Source organism: Petaurus breviceps, unplaced genomic scaffold, assembly GCF_028583685.1.
Source record: "Petaurus breviceps papuanus isolate PSGF00001 unplaced genomic scaffold, PetGlider_PUasm1.0 551, whole genome shotgun sequence".
NCBI lineage: Eukaryota > Metazoa > Chordata > Mammalia > Diprotodontia > Petauridae > Petaurus > Petaurus breviceps.
The window spans coordinates 26,186,202-26,210,001 of record NW_027186372.1 but is presented as its reverse complement, the minus strand read 5'-3'; the positions used below and the strand labels follow the sequence as shown (position 1 = coordinate 26,210,001).

At 42.8% G+C, this 23,800-nt stretch overlaps 1 protein-coding gene across 1 annotated transcript in view; it reads left to right on the top strand.

The window, feature by feature from the left end:
• The window catches only part of CYFIP2 (cytoplasmic FMR1 interacting protein 2), a 143,066-nt gene that overhangs the window by 45,103 nt on the left and 74,163 nt on the right, over positions 1-23,800 (top strand). The window contains exons 11-20 of the mRNA XM_069102493.1: positions 795-886; positions 2,972-3,089; positions 5,371-5,490; positions 5,588-5,713; positions 9,835-10,001; positions 10,574-10,721; positions 14,376-14,529; positions 16,204-16,360; positions 17,694-17,790; positions 22,504-22,580. Of these exons, the coding sequence (XP_068958594.1) occupies positions 795-886; positions 2,972-3,089; positions 5,371-5,490; positions 5,588-5,713; positions 9,835-10,001; positions 10,574-10,721; positions 14,376-14,529; positions 16,204-16,360; positions 17,694-17,790; positions 22,504-22,580 (1,256 nt within the window). The remainder of the gene's footprint in view (positions 1-794; positions 887-2,971; positions 3,090-5,370; positions 5,491-5,587; positions 5,714-9,834; positions 10,002-10,573; positions 10,722-14,375; positions 14,530-16,203; positions 16,361-17,693; positions 17,791-22,503; positions 22,581-23,800) is intronic.

Genomic DNA, 23,800 nt, shown 5'->3' with positions numbered 1-23,800 from the left:
ATCTTATCCAGTCCCGTGTCTTCAGGCAGAACTGTCTCATGGTCAAACTAGACTCTCATTTTTAAGAATCTCCAAGGAAATAGAACACCGCTCCAGGCATCTCTTCTAATGCTTTATTGATTTGAATGTTGAGTCCCAGTATCTTTTTTTTAGTTAAAATTTCTCTATGTTCTCATGAAAAAATTTTATAGCTTTATAATTTCATCCCAATGCATTCCCTCCGGTCTCTAACTTGCTTCTATTAGTGAAATGAAACAGTAATAACTTGTTCTTGAGGATAATGGAAATGCTCCTGTGTCTTTCTGCTAATGTGAGGGAGGTACCATGGTGTAGAAGAACCAGCATTGGCCTGGCAGGCAGGCTTAAGTTTCTAAAATGGGCTAGACCATTAACTAGCTGTGTGACTGTGGGCAGGTCACTTAAGATACCTGGGCTTTGGTTACTTATCTATATAATGCCTAAAAGAAAGATCCCTAGACATTGATTCTGGGCTCACCTCCATTGGTTAGGCCTGTGTTCAACCAGCAATTTAATTCAACAAACATTAAGTGCCTACTATGTGTACTTAATATGTAAGATACTAAACTGCACTTAGACACAAAAGCAAAAATGAAATTGTTCCTGCCTCCAAGAAGCTTACCTCCAATAGGAGGGAACACGGAGTCATCTCCACAGGAGTGAGCCACTCACGTCCTCATGATCATTTCTCTTCTCCTTTACCATCATAGAAAATCCCTCTGGGATCTTCCCATTCCGAGTCTTACTTATTATGTTGTGTTTTGTTTCCTTTGCAGCAGCTGCAGGTGGTCCCTTTATTCGGCGATATGCAGATAGAACTGGCCAGATACATTAAGACCAGTGCTCACTATGAGGAGAACAAATCCAAGTGAGTGCGTGCCGTAATGTCTCTTGGCTCCTGTGTGGTCCCACCTGGCAGGGAGGCCGAGGGAGAAGCTTCGGTCCCTCCTCCCTCCCTGGCTTGGGGAGTGTGTGGGTGTCTGGACGTGAGCCTTAGCACCTGGCACCTGGCCTTCAAGGTCATGCTTCCTGGGCTCGTGGTCTGTGAGTGGCAAGGAGTGAGTGTGCAGGTGTGCATGGTGGGGTGCTCTGAACACTTTTTTACCCACTCTTTGTTCTCAGGGTAGAAACATGCTCAGAGCATAGCCACAGCACTCTGTCTATGGAGTTAGGATGTGCCACTCCCCATATCTCTGGGTACAGCCAAGGAGCAAAGAAGGCCCCTCTCCACTCAGGACTCAGAGAGGAATGCAGGATATTACATTGGGAATATCTCTTGCTTTGGAAACTCTGTGGGTACCACAAATGAGTTGCCTCTAGCCATAGATTGTTGAGGACCCTATTGTACATGGAATGGGTCTGACTGTCTCTTCTTAGCCCATCTCACAAAATCACCCCATTTTGTACCATGTGACACAGTTATCAGCAGTGCTTAATTTGGGAGTTTAAGCATCCCAGGAAATCTGATATGACATCCTTGAATTCAGCCTTCCTTAGGGCTTAGACTTGAGATAGAGATCAGTCAGTCAGTCAACAAACATGTATTGTACTTACTAAATTCCAGGCACTGTGGGAAATGCAGCTACACAAAGATTGGCCAGATCACATTGGCCTGTGCCAGCCAAAGTAAAGCCAGATGAGTCTCTGCATGCAAATGCAAATACATGCAAAGCAAACCTTCCATCACTATATAAACGGCTGACAATAATAACAGTGATGATGATGATGAAGCCTTTTGCCTCTCCTAGACAGTGCTGCCCACTGTGTTATCACATTGTGTGAAGAGGTTTTTTGAGATGGGCACCAAGTTGAGAATTTCAAACTCATTTTTCCCAAGTGTACATGACTTCTCAGAGAGAAGGTTAAGGGTGAAGGCAGGTGCTGTAGTTACCTGTAGATTGGTGAGAAGTGGGCCAGCATCAGGAGACCTGAGTTCTAGTCCCAGTTCTGATAAAAACTGACTTGGTGATGTTAGACAAATAAAGTCCTTCTTTCTGGGTCTCCATTATTAAGATTGCAGATTGAAGGATGAACAAATAAAGTCCTTCTTTCTGGGTCTCCATTATTAAGATTGCAGATTGAAGGCTGAAAGGAATGTTAGAAATCATCTGGTTAAATACCCTCACTTCCCAGATGAAGAAGACTGAGACCCAGAGAGGTCAAATGACCTCCATTCCACACACTGACACGTTGTGCCAAACAAGGAGGCCAAGCCAGATGGTCTCTTTAGCCCTGGCTTAGGATTCAGGATCATTCCTCACCTTCTCCAGTATTCATAAAGAGAGATAGGAGTTTCACTTCTAATTCTGAAGGTCTTCTGGACCAAAGGAGAGTCATAGCATCTGGTCAGTGGCAGGAGCCAAGTGTGGGCTCTTGCCAGGTGCTATCGCTCTACCATAGTGATTCTGTGTAAGTGAGGGGCTAGTGAAGTGTGGAATTTCTCCACTCTGACCCACCCATCACCAACTCAGGCCCCCATCCCAAATAAAGATCCGTCCCCAGGAGGGTAGCACAATGGCAGTGGCATGTTGTGCAGCTTGCACTGCCTTCCTACAGTCACCAGAAGCCCTGGAGACTAGCCGAGGAGCTGGTTGGTCATGTCCTCACCCCTCCTACTTGTCAGGTAAGTACACAGTGGAGAGGGGCTGCCTGAAGCAGGGTTGTGGTGGTCAGGAGAAGCTGGTCCCCTAGGGATTCCAGATACCCCAGAGAAGAAGCAGAAAGACTGACCCACTCCACTGTGGGTCCTTCACATAACTGGCTTAGCAGGCTCCCCCAGCCATGCTGACTAAGATGCATCACGTTCATGGATCCTTGCTTGTTCCAAAGCCCCAAGAGGGCCATAGTGACAGACTGATGGATACAAAAGGAGCGGCTTCTGAACAGAAGGACTCTGCCCCACCCATGAGTGTGATGCTGGGTGCCTACTCAGACCCCATGCTTTTCTGTCCAGGTGGACATGCACACAGAGCAGCATCAGCCCCCAGTACAACATCTGTGAGCAGATGGTCCAGATCCGGGATGACCACATCCGCTTCATCTCCGAGCTTGCTCGCTATAGCAACAGTGAGGTGAGCCCTGCCCCAGGGCTGCTGGGATCGGGTGTGGGAAGGCAAGAAAGGGACCCAGAGGCAGCAGAGGTTCCCTGTCCCCAGAGAGGGAAAGGGAAGGAGAAAGAGAGAGGGGGAGACAGAGAGGCAGAGACAAAAAGGAAATGACAGACAGAGACAGAAAAAGAAAATGACAGAGACAGAAAGAGTGACAGACACAGAGAGAGAAGAAGAAAAAAATGAGAGAATGTAGGAGAGAGAAAGGAGAAAGGGATAAAAAGTCCTGAAAGCTTGTAGACATGACTAAATGAGGAGAAGGTCAGAGCCTGTCAGAGGTGTGCTGGTAAATGTTTAACAAGTGGCTCTCCAAAAAAAAAAGTACCACAATACACTTTTAACTTTAATCTGCATTATTAACATTTTCTCCATCACTTTCTTAAGTTTAGACAGTCAGCAGAATGATAAATCAAGCCCTGATTTGTAGCATCTGCAGATTTCTAAGGTATAAATGCTCACAAAAAATTTAACAGTCAGCTCTCAGGGCCAATTCAAGCTGATTCCAGCACACTCTTGAATTCTCTGCATTATTCTTTGCACCAAAGGAGGAGATGCCACTAGCCTTTCCCCAAGTTTTTAATATTTGGTCATGATAAGAGAGTTTCAGCGGGACTTTCAGTATCTATTCTGGGCTGCATAGGCTATGACTAAAAAACATATGCTGTCAATAAGTCATAGATTTGGAGTTGTTTTACCTTCAGTAGTGATGAGTTACCATTTATATCCTCTCATCATATCGTGGCCAATGATTAAAAAATTACTGATAGCTTTTGTTTTCATATCATCTTTACTTCTCAATATTCTACCACTCAGTCGAGCCATTCTTGTAACAGAAAAAAAAGAAAAAAGCATCAATAAGCAAAACAAACCCACATATTACCGGAGTCTGAGAGCAGGTACAATGTCCCATAGCCATAACTGCCTCCATAATCATGTGACTATGGCTTGCATTTTTAAGGTGGCTGCCTTGGACATGGAGCATAAGTTACAGGTTATAGAATTGTGGATTTAGAACTGAAAGGGACCTTAGAGGTTATTGAGTCCACCTACCTCCTTTTACAGATGAGGAAACTGAGGCACGGGTAGGTTAATTGACTTGCCCAGGATCATACAATGTCTGAGACAGAATTTAAATTCATGTCTAACTGACCCTGTCTAGAACCCAAACACTATACGAAGGTACCTCATTATGGCCACAAAGCAAACAGATCACGCAGGGCTCAAATCTATAATAATGGTCATATCATACCACGTTCTAACCAGCCACAGACAAGACTACAGAAATAACTGATTAGGATCTCCAGGTATTGGAGTATTCAGACTATCTTGGCACTTTGATGCCATGTTTTGATTTGGTCCAGTTTTCAGTCAGCAATTAATCAAGTTGTGATTAAGTTCTCCCTATGTGTATGAGACTTTCATAGGCACTTTGGGGAGATGGGGCAAATAAAAACTAAAACACGTAGTTTCTGCCCAAAAAGAATTTGTACATAATTCTGTCTGAGGAAATAAGGCACATTAAAAAAAACAAACAAAAGACTAATGCAAGGCAGCACATGGTAAGTGTCAGATGGGAGCTAAGTGGTGGTGATGAAGGTCAAAGCAAGTAAAGATCCCTTTGGGCTGAGAGGTTACAGAATGTTAGACAGAGGTGGGGGCTGGGGATGGATAAGATTTTCATAGGCTAGAGAAGGAGAAAGGGCAGTACAGGTGAAGGAAAGACAAGACAAGGTAAGGCAATGAACGGTTGTAGGGAGAAGGGTATGGCTGGGCTAGATGTTCTATGAGGTCCCTTTGAATTCTGGGTCTATTATTCTACTTTTCTATGATTCTGTGATGGGTTAATACCATTCAACAGCAGTGTTCTCCAAGCTAAGAGCTAGCATAGCCTAGTGGATAGACAGCTGACCTTAGAGTCAGGAAGATGTGGGTTCAAATCCTGCCTTTGACACACACTAGCTGTATGATTCTGGCAAGTCACTTAACCTCTCATTGCTAGGCAACGCTCAAAGATTATAAATTGCAGAAAAGATACACTGGTATAGGAGGTTCCCCCCCCCTGAATAATCCCTACCCCGTTGGTGCAGTTGCTTTCCCCATTTACCCCTGAGGCAAATAGAAATGAATGAAAAAAGCCTGTGTCCTTAGGAAAGAGACCTGAGCTGGAAGTGAGAGCAGTGGGGGTCTGGGGAGGGAGGAATGACTGCACATTGGTCTGACCAGCTTGTTGGGCGATGTTCTCCAGGTGGTGACTGGTTCTGGACTAGACAGCCAGAAGTCAGATGAAGAGTACAGGGAGCTCTTTGATCTGGCTTTGCGGGGGCTCCAGCTGCTCTCCAAGTGGAGTGCCCATGTCATGGAGGTGGTAAGTGACCTCAACTCCAAGCCCAGGCGAATAGCATCTCCCTCCCGCCCAGCTTTCACAGCAGCCCAGTGTTCATCTGTGCTCTTCCCCTCCCCAGTACTCCTGGAAGCTGGTTCATCCTACTGACAAGTTCTGCAACAAGGACTGCCCGGGCACAGCAGAGGAATATGAGAGAGCCACCCGCTACAACTACACTAGCGAGGAAAAGTTTGCCTTTGTGGAGGTGAGCTTCTCCCTTCTCTACTCCCAGCTGATTGTGCTAGACAGCAGTGTTCAGAATGGTGCATCTAGGCCAAGGTCCAAGTAAAATTTCTATGTGAGTGGCACCTTATGGCCTTCACTGAATGGCCCCAACCTACCTTTTGGAGTTTATCTCCCATTTGTGCATAGTGGCAATCTACAAATATTTCTTTTTATTTTTTAATTTTTGGAGGGGGGAAGGCAAGGCAATTGGGGTTAAGTGAGTTGCCCAAGGTCACACAGCTAGTAAGTGTTAAGTGTCTAAGGTCAGATTTGAACTCATGTCCTCCTGACTCCAGGGCTGGTGTGGAGTGTGCCACCTAGCTGCCCCTACAAATATTTCTTGTTAGCCTTCCTTTCCTATCTTCTGCCCTCATGGTATACCTTTCCACCCCCCAGGCTTCTAGCATCCCTATTTTCCCTTTATGGTCCTTCCTGTGAACAAAAGTTATTCCCAGGCAAAGATCTGAAACTCATTAAGCTTGAGGCATAAACTACTGAGAACAACTAAGCTATAATGTCATCCAGTCTCAGAGCTGGAGGTAATGTGGGGTCTGCAGGAGAGCCAGGTGGCTTCTGAATGCTGGCTTCTTTTGCATCCATGGAGGCAGCTATTGGGGTCCCTAGAGGGCAGGGGTTTAGGTAGGAGGGGCAGAGAGTTGGAGGAGATGATTATAGAATCACTGCTCTCATCTCATTCCATCAGAATTAATCAATCAGCCAACAAGTCTTTAGGGATCATCATTTATTTCAAGATCTTACTTAACTCAGATATCGGCTTTTGGTGTTACAGACATTAGAGCTGGAAGGATCCTTCAGGATTGCCCATCATTTTGCAGATGAGGAAACTGTGGCCTAAGTGACTTGTCCAAGGTCCTGCAGGCAGTAAATAGTTAAGCTGGGATTCATAGGCATTTGACACTAGAGCCAGTGATGTGTCCACTGGACCACAATTCCTCTTGCAGGGAAACACACTTGTAGACCCCACTGAGGCCTACATTGAGGCCCCATGAGATAGAGAATAGAGAGCTGACCCCTGAGTAAGGATGAGCAAAGTTCAAGTCTCCTTTCTGAAACATATTGGCAGTGGGGACCCTGGACAAGTCACTTGAGTTCTCAGATCTCCAGGAACCTCTCTAAAACTGTAATTTGCAGGATGGCAGAGTGATACAATGGACAGAATGCTGGATTTGGAATCTGAGGACCTGGGATTCAAATCCTGGCCCTGCCATTCACTCTACCTGTGGAGGGAACTTACACAAGTCACAATTTTTCTGGCACCCAATTCTTTATCTGTAAAAGGAGGGGTTCGGATTGGTATTCAGTCGTGTCCAACTTTTCATGACCTCCTTTGGGGTTTTCTTGGCAAAGGACTAGAGTAGTTTGCCATTTTCTTCTCCAGCTCACTTTACAGATGAGGAAAGTGAGGCAAACAGGATTAAGTGACTTTCTCAGGTCATACAGCTAGTAAGTACCTGAGGCCAGATTTGAACTCAGGCATCGCAGATTCCAGGCCTGGCACCTGGAATCTTTGGCCTTGATAATCTCTAACATTCCTTTCAATTCTAAATTGGGGGTACTCTGATCCATCCTGTCAGGAGCTCTCTACCCAGATGAAATCACAGGCCCTGACCAGAACAGAAGAGTGTGCGCTTTTGAGAGGCTCAGGGAGCCACATCTCTGATTTCATCCATCTAGGCACAATTCCTCATACAGTCCCCATACAGGGGATTCTCTCCACTAATGTAAACTGAGAAATTGTAACTTAAAGTGTTTGAGAATTAACTAGGGCACCCAGAAAGAGAGATAGAGAATCTGCAAATTGTTAGAAGTAAAAAAGGCTTTAGAAGTCGTCTAGTACAACCCCTTTTACAGATGGGGAAACTGAGGCATGAAATGACTTTAGGGTCACACAACTACATCCCAGTCAATTGTTTCAGCTTATCCCCATCCACTTTACCAGGCTAGTTCCTACCTCTTCCCAAAACTGCCACCTTTCTATTTTTGCTTCCCCAGCTTCTTGACATGCCCTCCTCTCTTTACTTCCCTTGTTTAAGGCCTACCTTTCCTTCAAGGCTTAGTTTAAGTCTTTGAAGCTTTGTGAACTTTTCCTAATTTTGTGAACTACATGGGTTGAGATGGAATGCCAAAGCTGGGACCCTCTTCCCTCTCTTGCCTGCCCTCTTCCCTCTATTATATGCATATATGTGTGTATGTGTGAATGTGTGTGTGTATACTTTTTTTTTTAACTACATAGACCTAGACCTGAGACCTAGGAAAGACCTTAGCTTCCTTCCCTTGCACCCTTCCCCATTGAACCTTCCTACATGACAAAAACAATTGAACAAAACCCCTTTTTGTCTACCGATGTATGCACTATTCTGATTTATTTATTTATTTATTTATTCAGCATTTCCCTTTAACCTTTTCTCCCCTACCCTCACCACTAAACCCTTCTTCTAACAAAGAAAAACATTTAAGGGAGACCAGTGGACACAGAGACCTTGTCTGATTGCATTTACCATATTCCTCCTCCATTGTCCCCTATCTCTCTGTTGGGACAAGGGACACCTCACAGGTCATTGTCAGGAAGAAGCTTTGTTAACATTAAATCACTGTGTAAGTGGGAATTATTTTTATCATCCAGAAGACAAAACTCAGAGTTGGGGGTTAGGATTATTACATTTTCATCCCAGCTTGACTAAATCATTGTGTGACCTTGGTGATGCACTTGACCTTCTTTCTCTCATTCACTTCCATTCTCCTTAAAACAAAAAAAAAATCAATAAGTAAAAATGGAATTGTAATAATCCTTGTCCTACTGACCTCAAGGATGTCATGGTTAGAAAGTGCTTTGGAAAGATGAATGTGGGGCAGCCGCTGTCATTATAGAGACACAAGGGAAACAGCTCAGCCCAGAGGAGAACAGAGGCCAAAGGAAAATGACTTCTGTTTGACTATGAAGGATTTGAGGACTCCCTTGGGAAACACGAAGAACGAGTGCAATTTGGGGATTAATCTGGGTCTGCTCTGCTGTGCTTTGACCCAAGCTTGCTGTTCAGAATCAGGGAAGGACAATGCTCACTGTTTTGTCACGTTAGGGTGCCCTGGGGAGGCAGTGTGGTCAAATGGATGGAGGGCCAGCCTCTGAACCAGGAAGACCTGTCTTCAAGTCCTACATCTGACATATAGTAGTTGTGTGACCATGGGCAAGTCACATTACCTGTTAAGAGTTCTAGACAAGTCTCCAAAATTCTAACCTGCAGAATAGTTTCTGATTTTACAGTTATAGAGGGAGTTTCCTCACTAGGATTTCACTATACAAATGAAATTATAGGACTGGCCCCCCTCCCCAAAATGCAACATGACACCATGGTCTTTGAGTTAAGGGATCTGGGCTGGAATACCAGCTCTGCCATTTTTCTTTTATCTATCTATCTATAGGGGAGGGCAGGGCAATTGAGGTTAAGTGACTTGCCCAAGGTCACATGGCTTGTAAGTGTTAAGTGTCTGAGGTCGGATTTGAACTCAGGACCCCCTGACTCCAGGGCTGGTGCTCTGTTCACTGCACCACCTAGCCGCCCCCTCTGCCATTTTTCTACCCATCTGACCTTGGACAAGTCACTCAATTTCCCAGTACCCTAAGTCTTCATCTGTAAAATGAGAGGATTGAATTTGATTGAACATCCCTTCTCACTTTACCTGATGATTTTTTTTTTTTAAGCAATCGGGGTTAAGTAACCTGCTCAAGGTTACACGGCCAGTTATTATCTCTGGGTGTGGTGCTGAGCGCCTGAGCCCGGGATTCGATCTCCAGGTTGTCCCAACACTGGAGCCGGTGCTCCTACTCGCCGAGCCACCTGGCCGCCCCTAAGCAATCAGGGTTAAGTAACCTGCTCAAGGTTACACGGCCAGGTGCTTCTGGGTGGGTGCTAAGTGTCTGAGCCCGGGATTCGATCTCCAGGTCAGTCTGACACTGGAGCCGGTGCTCTTACTCTCTGTGCTACCTGGCCGCCCCTTTACCTGATGATTCTAATCAAAGGCAAATGAATGTGCTCTAGGAAGGCTACATGTGATTGACTCTCAAATTTGTTCTTGGCCCAGGTGATTGCTATGATCAAAGGTCTACAGGTGCTCATGGGCAGAATGGAGAGTGTCTTTAACCAGGCCATCAGGAACACCATCTATGCTGCCCTGCAGGACTTTGCCCAGGTGACCCTGAGAGAACCCCTGAGGCAGGCTGTGAGGAAGAAGAAGAATGTCCTCATCAGGTTAGTGATGGCATCAAACAAAGACCTGGGCTCTCCCTTTCCTATGAGATTCCTAGTGACTGAAAGCTTAAGTACAACCCAGAGCGGAAATAGAACACCCTTTATTAGCATGCCATCCTGATTTCTTAGCAAAGTCCCATGTGCTGCAGTGCTTGGACAAGCCAAGTGTGTTTCCCTGTATGGGAGCTGGGCCACCTTAGATCATTAGGTAACAGAGGAAGGAGTTTAGCCAGAAAGGCCTGAAAAGAGAGGTCTTCTACCCAAAATGAAAAACATAGCCGAGCTGTAGGCACCTTAACTGGTCCAGTCTCTGTGATACAGAGGAAGGAGCTCTGGAATCAGAGGACCTAGGTGTTAATCCTGCCTCTGATGCTGTCTGTGTTTGTTACCTTGGGCCTCAGTTTCCTCATCTGTAAAATGAGGGGGCCAGATTCGATGGCTTCTACAACTCCTGCTAGCTTTATTTCTATGACCCTATGATCTTCTACCCAAGCTATTTCCTTTCATATGAGTTTAGATTAATTTCCTCTCTTGGAACCCTGAGTCTGATTTTATGTCACTTCCTACTCCAGTGTCCTACAGGCTATTCGGAAAACAATCTGCGACTGGGAGGGAGGTCGAGAACCACCCAATGACCCTTGCCTGAGAGGGGAAAAGGACCCAAAGGGTGGCTTTGACATCAAGGTTCCACGGCGAGCTGTTGGGCCCTCTAGCACTCAGGTAAGAGCCACAACCCATCAGATAGTTTGACTCGGAGGTTAGTTAGGCCCAAACCAACAAGAAGTCAGAAAAAGCAGATACCCTGGTCTTGTCATACCACCTTGTGCTGCTGTAGTGAGAAGAGTACTGGATTGTGCTTCAGGAGACTAGAATTCTAGTTTCAGATATGATGCAAATTGGTTGTGATTTGGGGCATGCCTTTCCATGCCTCTGTCTCCTTATCTGTGACACAGAAATAATATTATGATGATTCCTCACCTGCCTTACAGGGTTCTTGTATGGTACAAATGAGGTAATATACATGAAAACTCTTTGAAAAGTATAAAACACCTTACACCTAAGGTGTATTATTCTATCTACTCTTGTTATAATTTCTCTCGATTCAAACATAATAGTATCAATTGTAACGGTAGGGTTAGTCAGTCCAAGGAACTCCTTAGAGCTTTGTAGAATTATCTCATTATCACAGAATCATAGATTCTCTGAAAGGGACTTTAGAGGTTATCTAATCCATCCTCATACAGATGGGGAATCTGAGACTCAGAGAAAAGAAACGTTGGCCAATCATGAATCAAGTCAATAACCAGTCTCCCTATCTCTTCTCAGAATTTGAGTATCATTACAGCCAAGTAATTTACCCTGTTTTCATGTCTTTCAGATTAATTGACATGAGTATTTTCTGCTTTCTATACAACATAATTTATTGTTTGGAAGAAACTTTCTTCCTCACCCTCTACTCTTAATAGCAAAATATTTAATTGGAATAGGATAGTCAGGTAAATGACAGGGGGAAAAATGAAGTAGGATCTTTAGAACCCACAAATGGGTGTAATTTCCCATAACCTGATGGATGGAGGGGGAGAGGGGACAGATCCCAAAGAACTCTTGGGAATCTGAGAAAAACTGTTTTCCAAAAGGGCTACAGGAAAAAAAATTCATTGAGACACTTTTTTTCTTCCTGGTGTCCTCCTAGATAAGAGGGAAGTAGTTCACTTAGTGTAAAGGGATTTTAGAACCAGAAAGGACCCAGAGATCATCTGATGCATGCTCCTCATTTTATAGAGTTTCTGAGAAATGATATGCCTTGCCCAAGACACATAGCTAGTAAATGGCAGCTGCAGGAATCAAACCCTGGTCTCTTGACCCTAAGCCCAGTGATCAGTCTTCTATACCATGGACAGCTCCAAATACTTCTGTTTAATTACCAGGAGTCAATGACCTTCTCAGCTGTGAATGCCATAGGGCATTAAGCTGAGTACCTGCGTATTAATAGCAGGCCTAAGAGATGGGCAGGAGAGAAAGATAAAAGAAGGAGAAGGAAAATAGGGTAAGAAAACATGCTGGAGAAAAGATGAGGGCGATATCAAGAGATAGATGGAGAGGTGAAACAAAAGAAAAGTGACTTGGACAAGTCACTTAACCTTCATTTGCCTCAGTTTCCTCATCTGTAAAATGGGGATAATAATAGTACCTTCCTTCCAAGACTGTTGTGAGGATCAAATGAGATAATATTTGGAAATCACTTAGCATAGTACTTGGGACATAGTAAGCACTATGTAAATATTAACTATTATTATTAAGGAAAAGTTGTGAGTAGTGGGGAATAGGAAAGGTCTACAAGCATTTATCTTCGATGCTACCCAGCCCCATCCATCTTTTCTCAATTTCTCAACAACTATAAATCACAAAGCATTTCTTAGGTAAGCATTTTCACGTCCCTGCTTTATAGTCATTTATATTCTAGCAAGGGTTCTTAACCTGGGTTCTGCAGATCCACAGGGGATCCATGGGTAGATTTCAATATGAAAAAATTGCCTCTTTATTTTCACTAACCTCTAGCAGAAATCTAGCATTTACTTCATTTTTTAATTAAAAAAAAATATTGCGAGAAGTGGTTCATAGGCTTCACCAGACTGCCAGAGAGGTTCGTGGCTCAAAAGCCCTTTATTATAGGGTTATTCTCATTATGTGACATGGTTAGAGAGTGGGCTATTAAGCATAGATTCTAGCAAGCAGAGGTGCTTAGGGGAATCCTGGGAAAGCCAGCACTATGGGACAGACTGCTGTTGAGATGAGACGTTTCAGTGACTCTCTGTCTTGTCCTATTTATTGTATCCCTGGCATTACCTCCACAGACAGCAGCAATTTCAACAGCATTGTAATAATTGTTTTTTATTGGGCTGTCTCCTTGTGCTTTGATGGATCCAAGGCTCACCACAGCAAATTTCTTTGGGGACCATTGCAGCATAAAGGCTTGAGTCTTGAAAATTGTTTAGGCAACCTCACTATTGGTATGAGTTCCAGTAAATCCATGCTGCTGAGCATCTTTGACTTAGGGAATGCTAGGTCCCTTTGTGGCTTCAGAAAGATATGGCATATTAGTTCCAGTATGCATCAATAAAACAGCCTTTAGCAAGTAAATGTTCATTGTCAGTATATTCCTTGGCTCAGTTTCCAAAACCTCACCGAAAGAAGAAAGAGAGCATGTTGGCTTGATTTTAAAGCATACAGTCAAAATAGGCAGTTACAGTCAGCCCCCTACATTAGGGGAAGGATTGTGTTGTTATTCAGTTGTTTCTGACTCTGTGACCCCATGAACCATACCACACCAATACTTTCCATGGAGTTTTCTTGGCAAAGATATTAGCCATTTTCTTCTCCAGTGGGTTAAGGCAAATAAAGATTAAGTGACTTGCCCAGGGTTACACAGCTAGTAAGTGTGTGAGACTGCATTTGAACACAAGTCTTCCTGACTCCAGGCCCAGTCCACTATCTACTGAGCCACCAAGCTGTCTCTAGGGCAAGGAATACTACTAGCATTTCTTCATACATATTGCTAGAGAAAAAAAACATTAGTACAAATACTGTACTATGTGTATCAGGCAGGATTCTACCAGAAACTATTTATATTAACATTATTCTAAATTCAAGCATTTCTAGCTTAGAGAGAAATGTCCAAACTGACATTGTCTTACTGTGCCCTTGAACATCTCTCTCTACCCCAAGATAATTTGAAGTAACATTTATAGAAATCTTGAATGACCAAAAGGGCACTGTATGTTAAAATGCAGCTTGGGGTTAATACTCTACTATATCAAATAGAATAGTCACTCAGTAACTACTCAGTTCCTTCTTTGACCATTCTCCTCAAATGTTCTCCTAGAGTGGTTAAAGGGGACCTCTCTGTGATCAATACCCTCATCCCTTCAGAATGAAACATTATCTTAAATAGAAAAAAAGTGTGATTTTTTTTGTTTTGAATTTGTTTACCATTCTTATTCCATCTTTCTGAAGCCTCAATATTTTTGTTCCATACTTTCCTAAAGGGAAAATTTTTGAAAGGGTTCTAGGCTGGAAAAATAGTATTTCTTCATATTTTCAGTTGAAGTAAAAAGGATGTTTTGAATATACTTCCCCATCACACATAGGTGGTTATCTGTTTCAAAGAATAAAAATTGAATAGAAAATACTTGACACTAAAGATAGACCATATGTGGTCAGATCTTTTGCTGATGATTCAGATGCCATGTTATCATGTTGCAGAACCATTGGGTATCACTAGTAGTATTACTACTTTGGGTATTATTATTATTATTATTATTAGGATAAAAGCACCCATCGCCTAACTCTCTGGTGTCTCTTTGTCCTTTCAAGCTATACATGGTGAGGACCATGCTGGAGTCCCTCATCGCAGACAAAAGTGGCTCCAAGAAGACCTTAAGGAGTAGCCTCGATGGACCGATTGTTCTCGCCATCGAGGAGTTCCACAAGCAATCCTTCTTCTTCACTCATCTGCTCAACATCAGTGGTGAGCCCTGATTCCCAGTTCCAAATCAGAAGAGGGTGAGGTGAGGGGATGAGCATGTCAGTCTGACTGAACCTCTTTTGTTCCCATAATTGCTCAATTCCCTATGGAGAATGTTTATAGTGTGATTTGGGAGGTTAGGGAAACTGGGGTCTGTCTGGCTTCCTTTCTTCCTGATTTAGCAGAATTTCTTTCAGCAGATGTTTGTGGCTGGCTTGGCTCATAACCCTCAAGGGAGGAATGGACATAAGCTTCCATGTCCTCAGGGAATAAAGCTAACATAATTTTCTTATTATTATTACCACATCTGTCAAGTTAGCTACTTAAGACCCATTAATTAGTAATACTTAGCTTACAGCAAGGCAGGATCCCAGGGCATTTCTGCCAGTTTTCTGATCTTCCTTTTCCTCCCTGTATGTCGGGTTTTGTCTGGGTTGGACAGGATGACATGAAGGAGGAGTGGGTCCCTGGGGATGTAGACAATATGATGACATGTGCAACCTTAAAGAAATCCTCAATGATTCATGCAATCAGGATTGCTCTAAGACTCAGTCATGGCTTCATTGCCCTCTGAAGTTAGCACAAAACTTTATTTTCCAAATGTAAATGATCATAGACTGGGATTCTATAGACAGACTGATCATTCAGTCAGTCTGATAATACATATTGAGTTCCTGCAATGCACCCAGCACTATACTAAGCGCTATGGAGAATACAAAAGAACTATAATATCTGATAAGTCTACTGGAAACACTAGATTAATATACATTAAATAGTTAGAGAGCAGGACAAAGCAATCAGCTAATCAAGCATTTACTAAGCGCTATTACATTCCAGGTGCTATACTAGGTATGAAGGAAACAAATACACAGAATGAAAAAATCCCTACCTACAAGGAGCTTACATTCTAACAAATATAATAAATACCAAGGTTTGTTTTACAGATCATTAAATGTTGTATGTTTAAGAGAAAGGAAATCAGTTTAGTTTGAAGTAATCAAGGGTGGGCTTCATGGAAGAGGTGGGACTTGAGCAAGGTCTTGAAACAAGAATAGAATTTTTTTTAAGGCAATTGTGGTTAAGTGACTTGCCCAGCGTCACACAGCTAGGAAGTGTATGAGGCCAGGTTTGAACTCAGGTCCTCCTGATTCCAGGTCCAGCACTCTATGCACTGTGCCACCTAGCTGTCCTAAAAATAGAATTTCTATTAGAAAGCAGAAAAGAAACTCTTCAGGTGAGAGAGAGACATCAAGGAATTAATGTGGGTTGGAGACAAGGGAGGCATTAAAGAGACCCATCTGGTGCAAGCAGAGAGTTCATTTTAGGGATTAATGAGAAATAGAGCTGGATAAGATTACTCTACCATGTAATATTTATTCCCTAGTATTTCCACCAACATTTTTGTCCTTTACATCTCCAGCAAATTGATGGCTACCATGATCTGCAAAGGCATTAACCTAGTAACAACATCAGTGATGAAGATGATTGACTGACACTATTACAGCCATTTATGATTCATTTGAGCCTGTTGTAGCCCTGTGAGATCAGTCCATGATCTCTTTTTTGACCACCTGCACCAAATTCCAAAGAAGCAGACCAGACTCTGGTGCTGCAGGCATCTTGACATCACCTCTCTATGGGATGACTAATGCTAGTTTCTCTTACTTGTGCCTCTAGAAGCCCTGCAGCAGTGCTGTGACCTCTCCCAGCTCTGGTTCCGAGAATTCTTCCTGGAATTAACGATGGGCCGTCGAATCCAGTTCCCTATTGAGATGTCCATGCCCTGGATTTTAACAGACCATATATTGGAAACCAAAGAACCTTCCATGATGGAGTAAGAAGAGGCAGGGCTGGGGTTCACGGGGGAGGCTTGAAAGGGAGATGACTTCTAAGGGGTCTGGTCCTCCCAGGGCCAAGTGCTTGCCATAAAAGCACAGGGGAAACTGGAGAAGAAGCAGTGTGCCTGCCCTAAAGAAACTCAGGCTAGGCATTAGCCCAAATACCAATCATGTGAATCAGCTTTGTAAATAGATGAGAAAAGTCTACCTGTTTACACTCTTCTTCTTGTAGTTCAGTCATTTCAGTCGTGTTCAACTCTTTGTGACCTCATTTGGGGTTTTCTTGGCAGAGATTCTGGAGTGGTTTGTCATTTCTTTCTCCAGCCCATTTTTTTTCAGATGAGTAAACTGAGGCAAATACGGTTAAGTGACTTGCCCAGGGTCACACAGCTCATAAGTGTCTGAGGCAGATTTGAATTCAGGTATTCTTGACTCCAGGCTTGGCACTCCATCCACTGTACACCTAGCTGCCCTATTGACACTCTTACCCACACTCCTAACAATCAGGTCTGATGGCAGTGAGCATTAGCAGTCTTGAGAAGAAATTATCTCTAGGGAGCATTTGGGTTTGTATGTTTGTCAATATTCCTATCTGCTGACTGGTTTTTTTTTACAGACCAATCTAATTAGGGCCTTGGGCTTATTATCCTAATTGACCTAATCTTTTGATTTCTGTATCCATAAATTTTAAGTGCTTACCTGCCTCAGTGGGATAAAAAAATAATAATTCACCCAAGACTATGGGCATTATTGTGTGTGTGTGTGCGTGTGGCTTCATTTGTGTAGGGAACTTTTGAGTCACCTGTAATTTTTAGTCTTAGACATCTGGGGCACCAAGAGCTTTAGCTACTTGGCTATGTTCAAGTAGCTAGTATGTGTGTTTGAGGTGGGATTCAAACCCAGGTCTTCTTCTCTCCATCCATTACACACACTGACTTCCAGGGGTACTATAAAGCAATAAAAGAGTGAGCACTCTTCTTTTCTACTTCTAAACAGCTACCTTGAGTTCAAATCCAGCCTCAGACACTTCCTAGCTGTGTAACCTTGAGCAAGTCACTTAACCCTGTTTGCCTCAGTTTCCTCATCCGTAAAATGAGCTGGAGGAGAAAATGGCAAACCAGTCCAGTATCTTTGCCAAGAACCCCCCAAATGGGGTCACAGAGAGTCTCACAAGACTGAAAACGACTGAACCACAACACACTTTAAGTCCAAGTATACATCCAGCCTTAATCGATTCCCAAATTATGCTCATCCCTTTTGTTTTCCCTGAGTCCAGAAACCCTGCATTATGATGGAGATCGCTTTCAGAGCTTTGTTTGTCCCCCTCAGGTATGTGCTGTATCCTTTGGATCTCTATAATGACAGTGCATATTACGCCTTGACAAAGTTCAAAAAGCAGTTCCTGTATGACGAGATTGAGGCCGAGGTAAGGACCCAGCATCACCTTACATTTCCGCCTCTCCCCTGCTTTATAACTGGAGGTAGCCACCTTTAAAGATGTGCTGGTGGGGGCAGCTAGGTGGCTCAGTGAATAGAGCACTGGCCCTGGAGTCAGGAGGACCTGAGTTCAAATGTTCCTCAGACACTTGACACAATTACTAGCCGTGTGACTTTGGGCAAGTCACCTAACCCCCAATTGCCCTCCAAAAAGCAAAAAAAAAAAAAAAAGATGTGCTGGAATGAAACATTTTAGAAAGTACTTAAAGGGCAACAGAAGGAACCTCAGAAGACAGAGAGAAGCAGGGCTATGGTAGAACTACCAAGCTAAATTTCATATCTCCTTTTTAAAAATTCCAAGCTGTAACTACTAGAGATTCACAGTTTCCAAAACAATCTTCTTTTTTGGTTCTTTGTGTGAGGGAATGTTCATATTTGCTCATGGCTGTCAAGTTTTTAATAATAAAAAAATTAAATTAATAAAGTATCTCCTACAGATGTTTGGGAAGGTTTAGTTTAACAAAGGATATTTATGTCTAGGTCACTTGGGTCAGGGAGGAAATATGATATAATGGAGAGGGGGGCAGTTGTTGTGGGACTCAGGCCCTACCTCTGATACATACTGGATATGAGACTATGGGTAACCCATTTAACCATTCAGTGCTCCAGGCAACTGGAGTCAGGGTGTGAAAAGAATTCCAGAAGAAATGGATTATATGTAACTGTTATACCCTGCATTCTTTTTGTCACCAGATCCTCAGATCTGGAAGACCCAATTCTTTGTTGAAACTTCTTTGCTGTACGACTCGGTTGTATATGAGTTGCTAATCAGCATCCATGGAAGAAGTTTCCATACTGGGAGTTCAGTACATTAGTGAAATCACCTGTCCAAACAATTGCAACAAAAACAGCTGTCACTGCCTTGACCCCGCCACCACCCCCAAATAAACCAACCAACCTTTCATCAGTTATTTAAGGCACTTTCTGTATCTCAGTTTTACTGTCTATAAAGAAGAAATGATCATCCTTATCCTGCTCTACCCACACTCAAAGAGCTATCATGAGGATTGAATGAGATATTGGATATGAAAAACATTTTGAAATATCAAGTGGAGGACTAATCAGATTTTTTTAAATAATTTACAAATTTAATAATTTTTAATTATTTTAGTTTATTATTTTAGTTTTTGCCTTTTGGAGTGGGGAAGATAGGGCAATTAGGGTTAAATGACTTGCCCAAGGTCACACAGCTAGTTTTGTGTTACATGTCTGAGGCCAGATTTGAACTCAGGTCCTCCTGACTCCAGGGATGGTGCTGTATTCACTGCACCACCTATCCACCCTGTTTTATTTTATTTATTTATTTTTGCTTTTTTTTTTTTTGGAGGGCAATTGGGGTTAAGTGACTTGCCCAAAGTCACACGGTTAGTAAGTGTGTTAAGTGTCTGAGGCTGGATTTGAACTCATGTCCTCCTGACTTCAGGGTCAGTACTCTATTCACTGCACCACCTAGCCACCCCCCCCCCCTTTTTTTTTTTGGTTTTCATAGGAACTTTTATTCTAAAAAATAATAATAAACAAAAAAATACTCAAGCCAAACCAAAGAGACAATCGCTCCTTCAACTGTATTCCCACAGCTGCTGCTTTAAGAGTCCTAAACTTCAGTGAAAACAGGGATTTTTGAACAAACAGGTCTATTGTGCACTCCTTACATCCAACCAAACAGTCACTCTGGAAGGTCCTCTCTCGGCATCGGACCAGCCCTTGGCTCTCCTTCCTCATGGGGACAGAGACACCAGGAGGAACTTCTGGTGAAATCTATTGCTAGAGAAGTTTGCTTTTACTGAAGCAAACACACATCACATCTAATTAGACAGTCTTTCCAGCCCACACTCATGTGAGCTTCACTTCAGCCTCACATGCTGGGGGGCTGGGGATCTGGGACCCCGGGGGTTGCCTGGCGCGGGAGTGTGTACATAGCACCTAGAAACCGGTCTGCAATGTGCCCAGCTTCCCTCAGCCCACTCAGCAGAGCCCCGTGGACATTTGCCGGGTAGTTACGGATAGTGTGCTCACCTGCAACAGGGATAGGCTGAGGGGCACCTGGAATAGCAGGTCCTGGAGTAATGGGCTGAGCCATCAGGTCGTAGTCATTGCCAGATGATCCAGCTGCTACATAAGAGTATGATCCCTGTGCCCAGGGATCCACATGCCATTTTTTTTGGGGGGGGGGGGGAGCGCATTCCTGCAGTGTGTGTTGTGAAGCAAAAGCTTGTATGTTTCATGGGAAAAATGAACAAGAATGCCAACCTGTTCCCTGTGTTCTGGGGAGGCATACACACCAAAATCATAAACATTGACCCAAGTTGGGTGCCACAGGTCCTGGGCATGACAAGGCTTTAAGGAAGATGGCATCAAAGTCAAACTTAATTTGCTGAATATTGGTCATTGTAAGCTTTCTGAGGGCAAGGACTGTGTCTTATTTCCTGTTTCTCAAGTGCCTAGTACAGCAGATGGTTCCTTAATGCTTGGATACCCATTTCTGATTTTGGGTATTTTTTTTCCTTCAGCAAGGTACCACCAAGGGAAGCAAAACCAAACCAGTAGAACAAAAAACATCAAAGTGAAATGGGGAGGCGGATGTCCCTACTGTTCAGCTTACTTTGTTTTTATAGGTAATTGTAGTGGTATAAAAGCTCTGTCAGAAATCAAAGAAGTTTCCATAAAGAATTGGCCCTTCTGGATCTGAGGATCTGGAGACAAAAGAATGCAGGATAGAACAGTTAAATATAACCCATTTCCTCTACAATTATTTTCACACCCTGAGCTTTCCTCACCCACATCTTTTTTATGCCCCCAGCCCAGAGCCATTTACAGCTCCTGCTTTTGTTGGGTGGTTGACCTTCTGTGTCTCATGTGAACCTTTATTCATACTGGAATATGGCAAGTTCACCATTGATGGGCTTATGAATCAGTGTAATAAAGGTTTTCTATGTGTGTTAGGACATAGAGAGTTTTAACTTTGTGTTCTGCACTAGACACCACATTGCAGGAAAGACATTGACTAGCTAGAGTATGCCCAGAATGAGGCATCAGGGCTAGTGAAGAGCCTGTAGACTGTACCATATGTTATGTTTGCCCTTCATTCTCGAGAACGTGATGTCTTCATTTGCCGTTGAGGTGAATCTGAGTGAGGCAGAGCTCCACAAAGTCAGCCTAGCTCTCTCCTCCAGTTGGGATGTCAGTCTAGTGGCAAGACAAAGGTCAAGACAACTGGCGAGGACCCAGGATGCAGTGGGTAACCTTGGCCTTTTAAAATTAAGGTCTTTCCCAGGTCTCAGTTAGTCTGAGACCTCGACCATTCAACAACTGAGGGTTAGGTAGCAATTGAGATTTTAAAATGCACCCAAAGAAATCTATCTGGGTGGGGAAGACCCACAGTATTTCTGGCCAGAACAGAAGACAGTTGCTATTTACTTATTCTCAGCCATCAATACCTAAACAGCGTTTCTGGTTGAAGGCCCTGGGAATATTTAACCAGGAGAAAAGAAGATGTAGGTAGCACATGATCATTTTCTTCAAGTGCTGGAAGGGCTGTCATGGAAAACAAAAACAAAAACATTTAGACGTGTTTTACTTTGTCCCAGAGAGCAAAGGGAAGTTTTAGAGAGATCCATTTTGTCTAGATGTAAGGAAAAGCTTCTTAATGATCAGATCTGCCCTAAAGTGAAATGGAATGCCTCCTGAGATAGCATGTTCCGCATCACCAGAGGTTTTTTAAGTAGAAGTGTAGTAGAGGGAATTTTTTTGCAAGATGACATCTTGTAATGTTCTTTCCAGTTCTGAGAGCCTATGATTCTTTGAAAGAATGTGAAAAATGGGTAAAAACACCAGACAGGAAGAAAAAAAAGTTCCGAAGTCAGAGGGGTAAAAAAAAATCACCCCAACAGTTCTGTGCTAGAGATTGGAAAGCATGTCCAAAACAAGATGAGAAATGGAAACACACCAGAGCAGCAATAAATGGAGGAGGCTAGGATTGAGAGAGTCCCTTGCCATTCATTGCACGATATGAAGATAAATCTATGAGAGATATTGCCCCTTCCCACCCCACCCCAGATCCTTGTGTTTCTCTCACTGATGCAAACTTCTTGAGGGAAGATAATTTTTCATATTTGTCTTTGCATCCTGAGTCCATGGCACATAGCAGGCACTTAGTAGGTGTTTTGTTGATTGATTGATAACAGATTAGCTTTTATGCTTCTGTGAAGAATTCAGTGGTTTGGTGACTAACTTTTGTCCTTCTCTGAGGACAAGCTGGAGACCCATAAAGAAGAAGGGCCTGGGCTTTCACATATAAAATAATCGTAATGCTAATTCAGCATGTTTCCATAGCATTTTAATATTTACAAAATGCTTTCTTCACAACAACTCTATAAGGCAAATATTACCATTCCCATTTTACGGATGAGGAAACTGAGGTTCAAAGAGATTGAAGTGACTTGTCCAGGATCACACAACCAGTATGTATCAGAGATGAAATATGAATCCAGGCCTCACTCAGGGCCCAGAACTCTGTTTCCTTCTGCCACTCCAGCTTTTACTATGGGCCAAGTTAGTATTGAAGAGCACATAAGTTGTTCTCTTCCATTTCATAAATGAAAGTAAGAGATGCCAATAACATTTTCTGCCTTTTCTTCATCAGGTCAATCTATGTTTCGATCAGTTTGTGTATAAATTAGCGGATCAGATCTTTGCCTACTACAAAGCGATGGCTGGCAGGTATGAGAATCCCCTGGATAGAGTGGTGAGTGATATTACCTCTAAAAACTCCACTGAGACAAGTCATCTTCCTTGGCTGAACGAAAGATCCTTGATGGAAAGGACCACGTCATTTTTTTGTTTTTGCTTCTCCAGCTCTTTGCATAGTGCCTGGCACATAGTAATTTAATACTTACTTGTTGATTGATCAGACTATCAACATTTTATTCATTGCCTGCATAAATTCAAAGTAACTCTCTTCTTGCCCATATTGATCATTTGTAAATGGGAAGTTTCATCCTTAATCAGACCTTTAAGTTTAGAGGGATGGGGGAGTCTATGAGGTGAAGATTACCCAGATAATCCAAAAGTAAAAATTGATATTCCCCATTGTTCATTCTCCTGCTTCTCTGAAAAAAGACATGTGGTATCCGTGATTCCGCCATTAGAACCTAAATCTGGATTCAGAAGGTCTTTCTAATTAGTTCCAATGCTATGATAAGAATATCTTACTCATACTCCATCTGTCATCCCGTATCAGACTCAGTATGATCATCAGAAGGGGCCTTAAGCATACCTATAGCCCACTTTAAGAGAACCTAATCTTGAGAAAATCTTAATTTGCAAACCAAATAAATTAGGAAGTACTTATTTGCATTATAAAACATTTTTTCTTATTTTAAGAGGATCCTCTGTGACATTACTTGAGGTCATGACATTTTTGCTTTTGACACAGTATTCTTCACTGTGTGGAAGTCCTGGCCTTAGAACATTTGAGTTGGCAACATCCCAGAATTAGGACACTCAAGCATGCACAGTAGCTATTTTTGTAGAGTCTGATGTGTATTCAGGTTACTATGTAAAATAAGCAAGTTTGTTTATTTTGGAAATATTATACTATAAAAATTGGGTAAGTGGAATTTGTATTAAACGAAATTATTTATAAATTTCCCCTTATCTGCAATAGTAGAACATCCAAAATTTCATGCCACAGCTGCATACATCCGTGGAGAACCACGGCTTTAGATGGTAAACTGCTCTGACAGGCTTGAAATATGCTTCCATTTACCCAAATTTTATATCGTGCAAAATTCCTATTCAGGAATACAGTACAGCTCTCATATCAAGTCGTTTATCTATATATGATTAAAAGAGAAGAAAGGACATGACCAGGAAGCAAACACTTTGACTCCCCTTTCTGTCACCTAGGGTAGAATTAACACTGAAAAGCATTCAAGAAA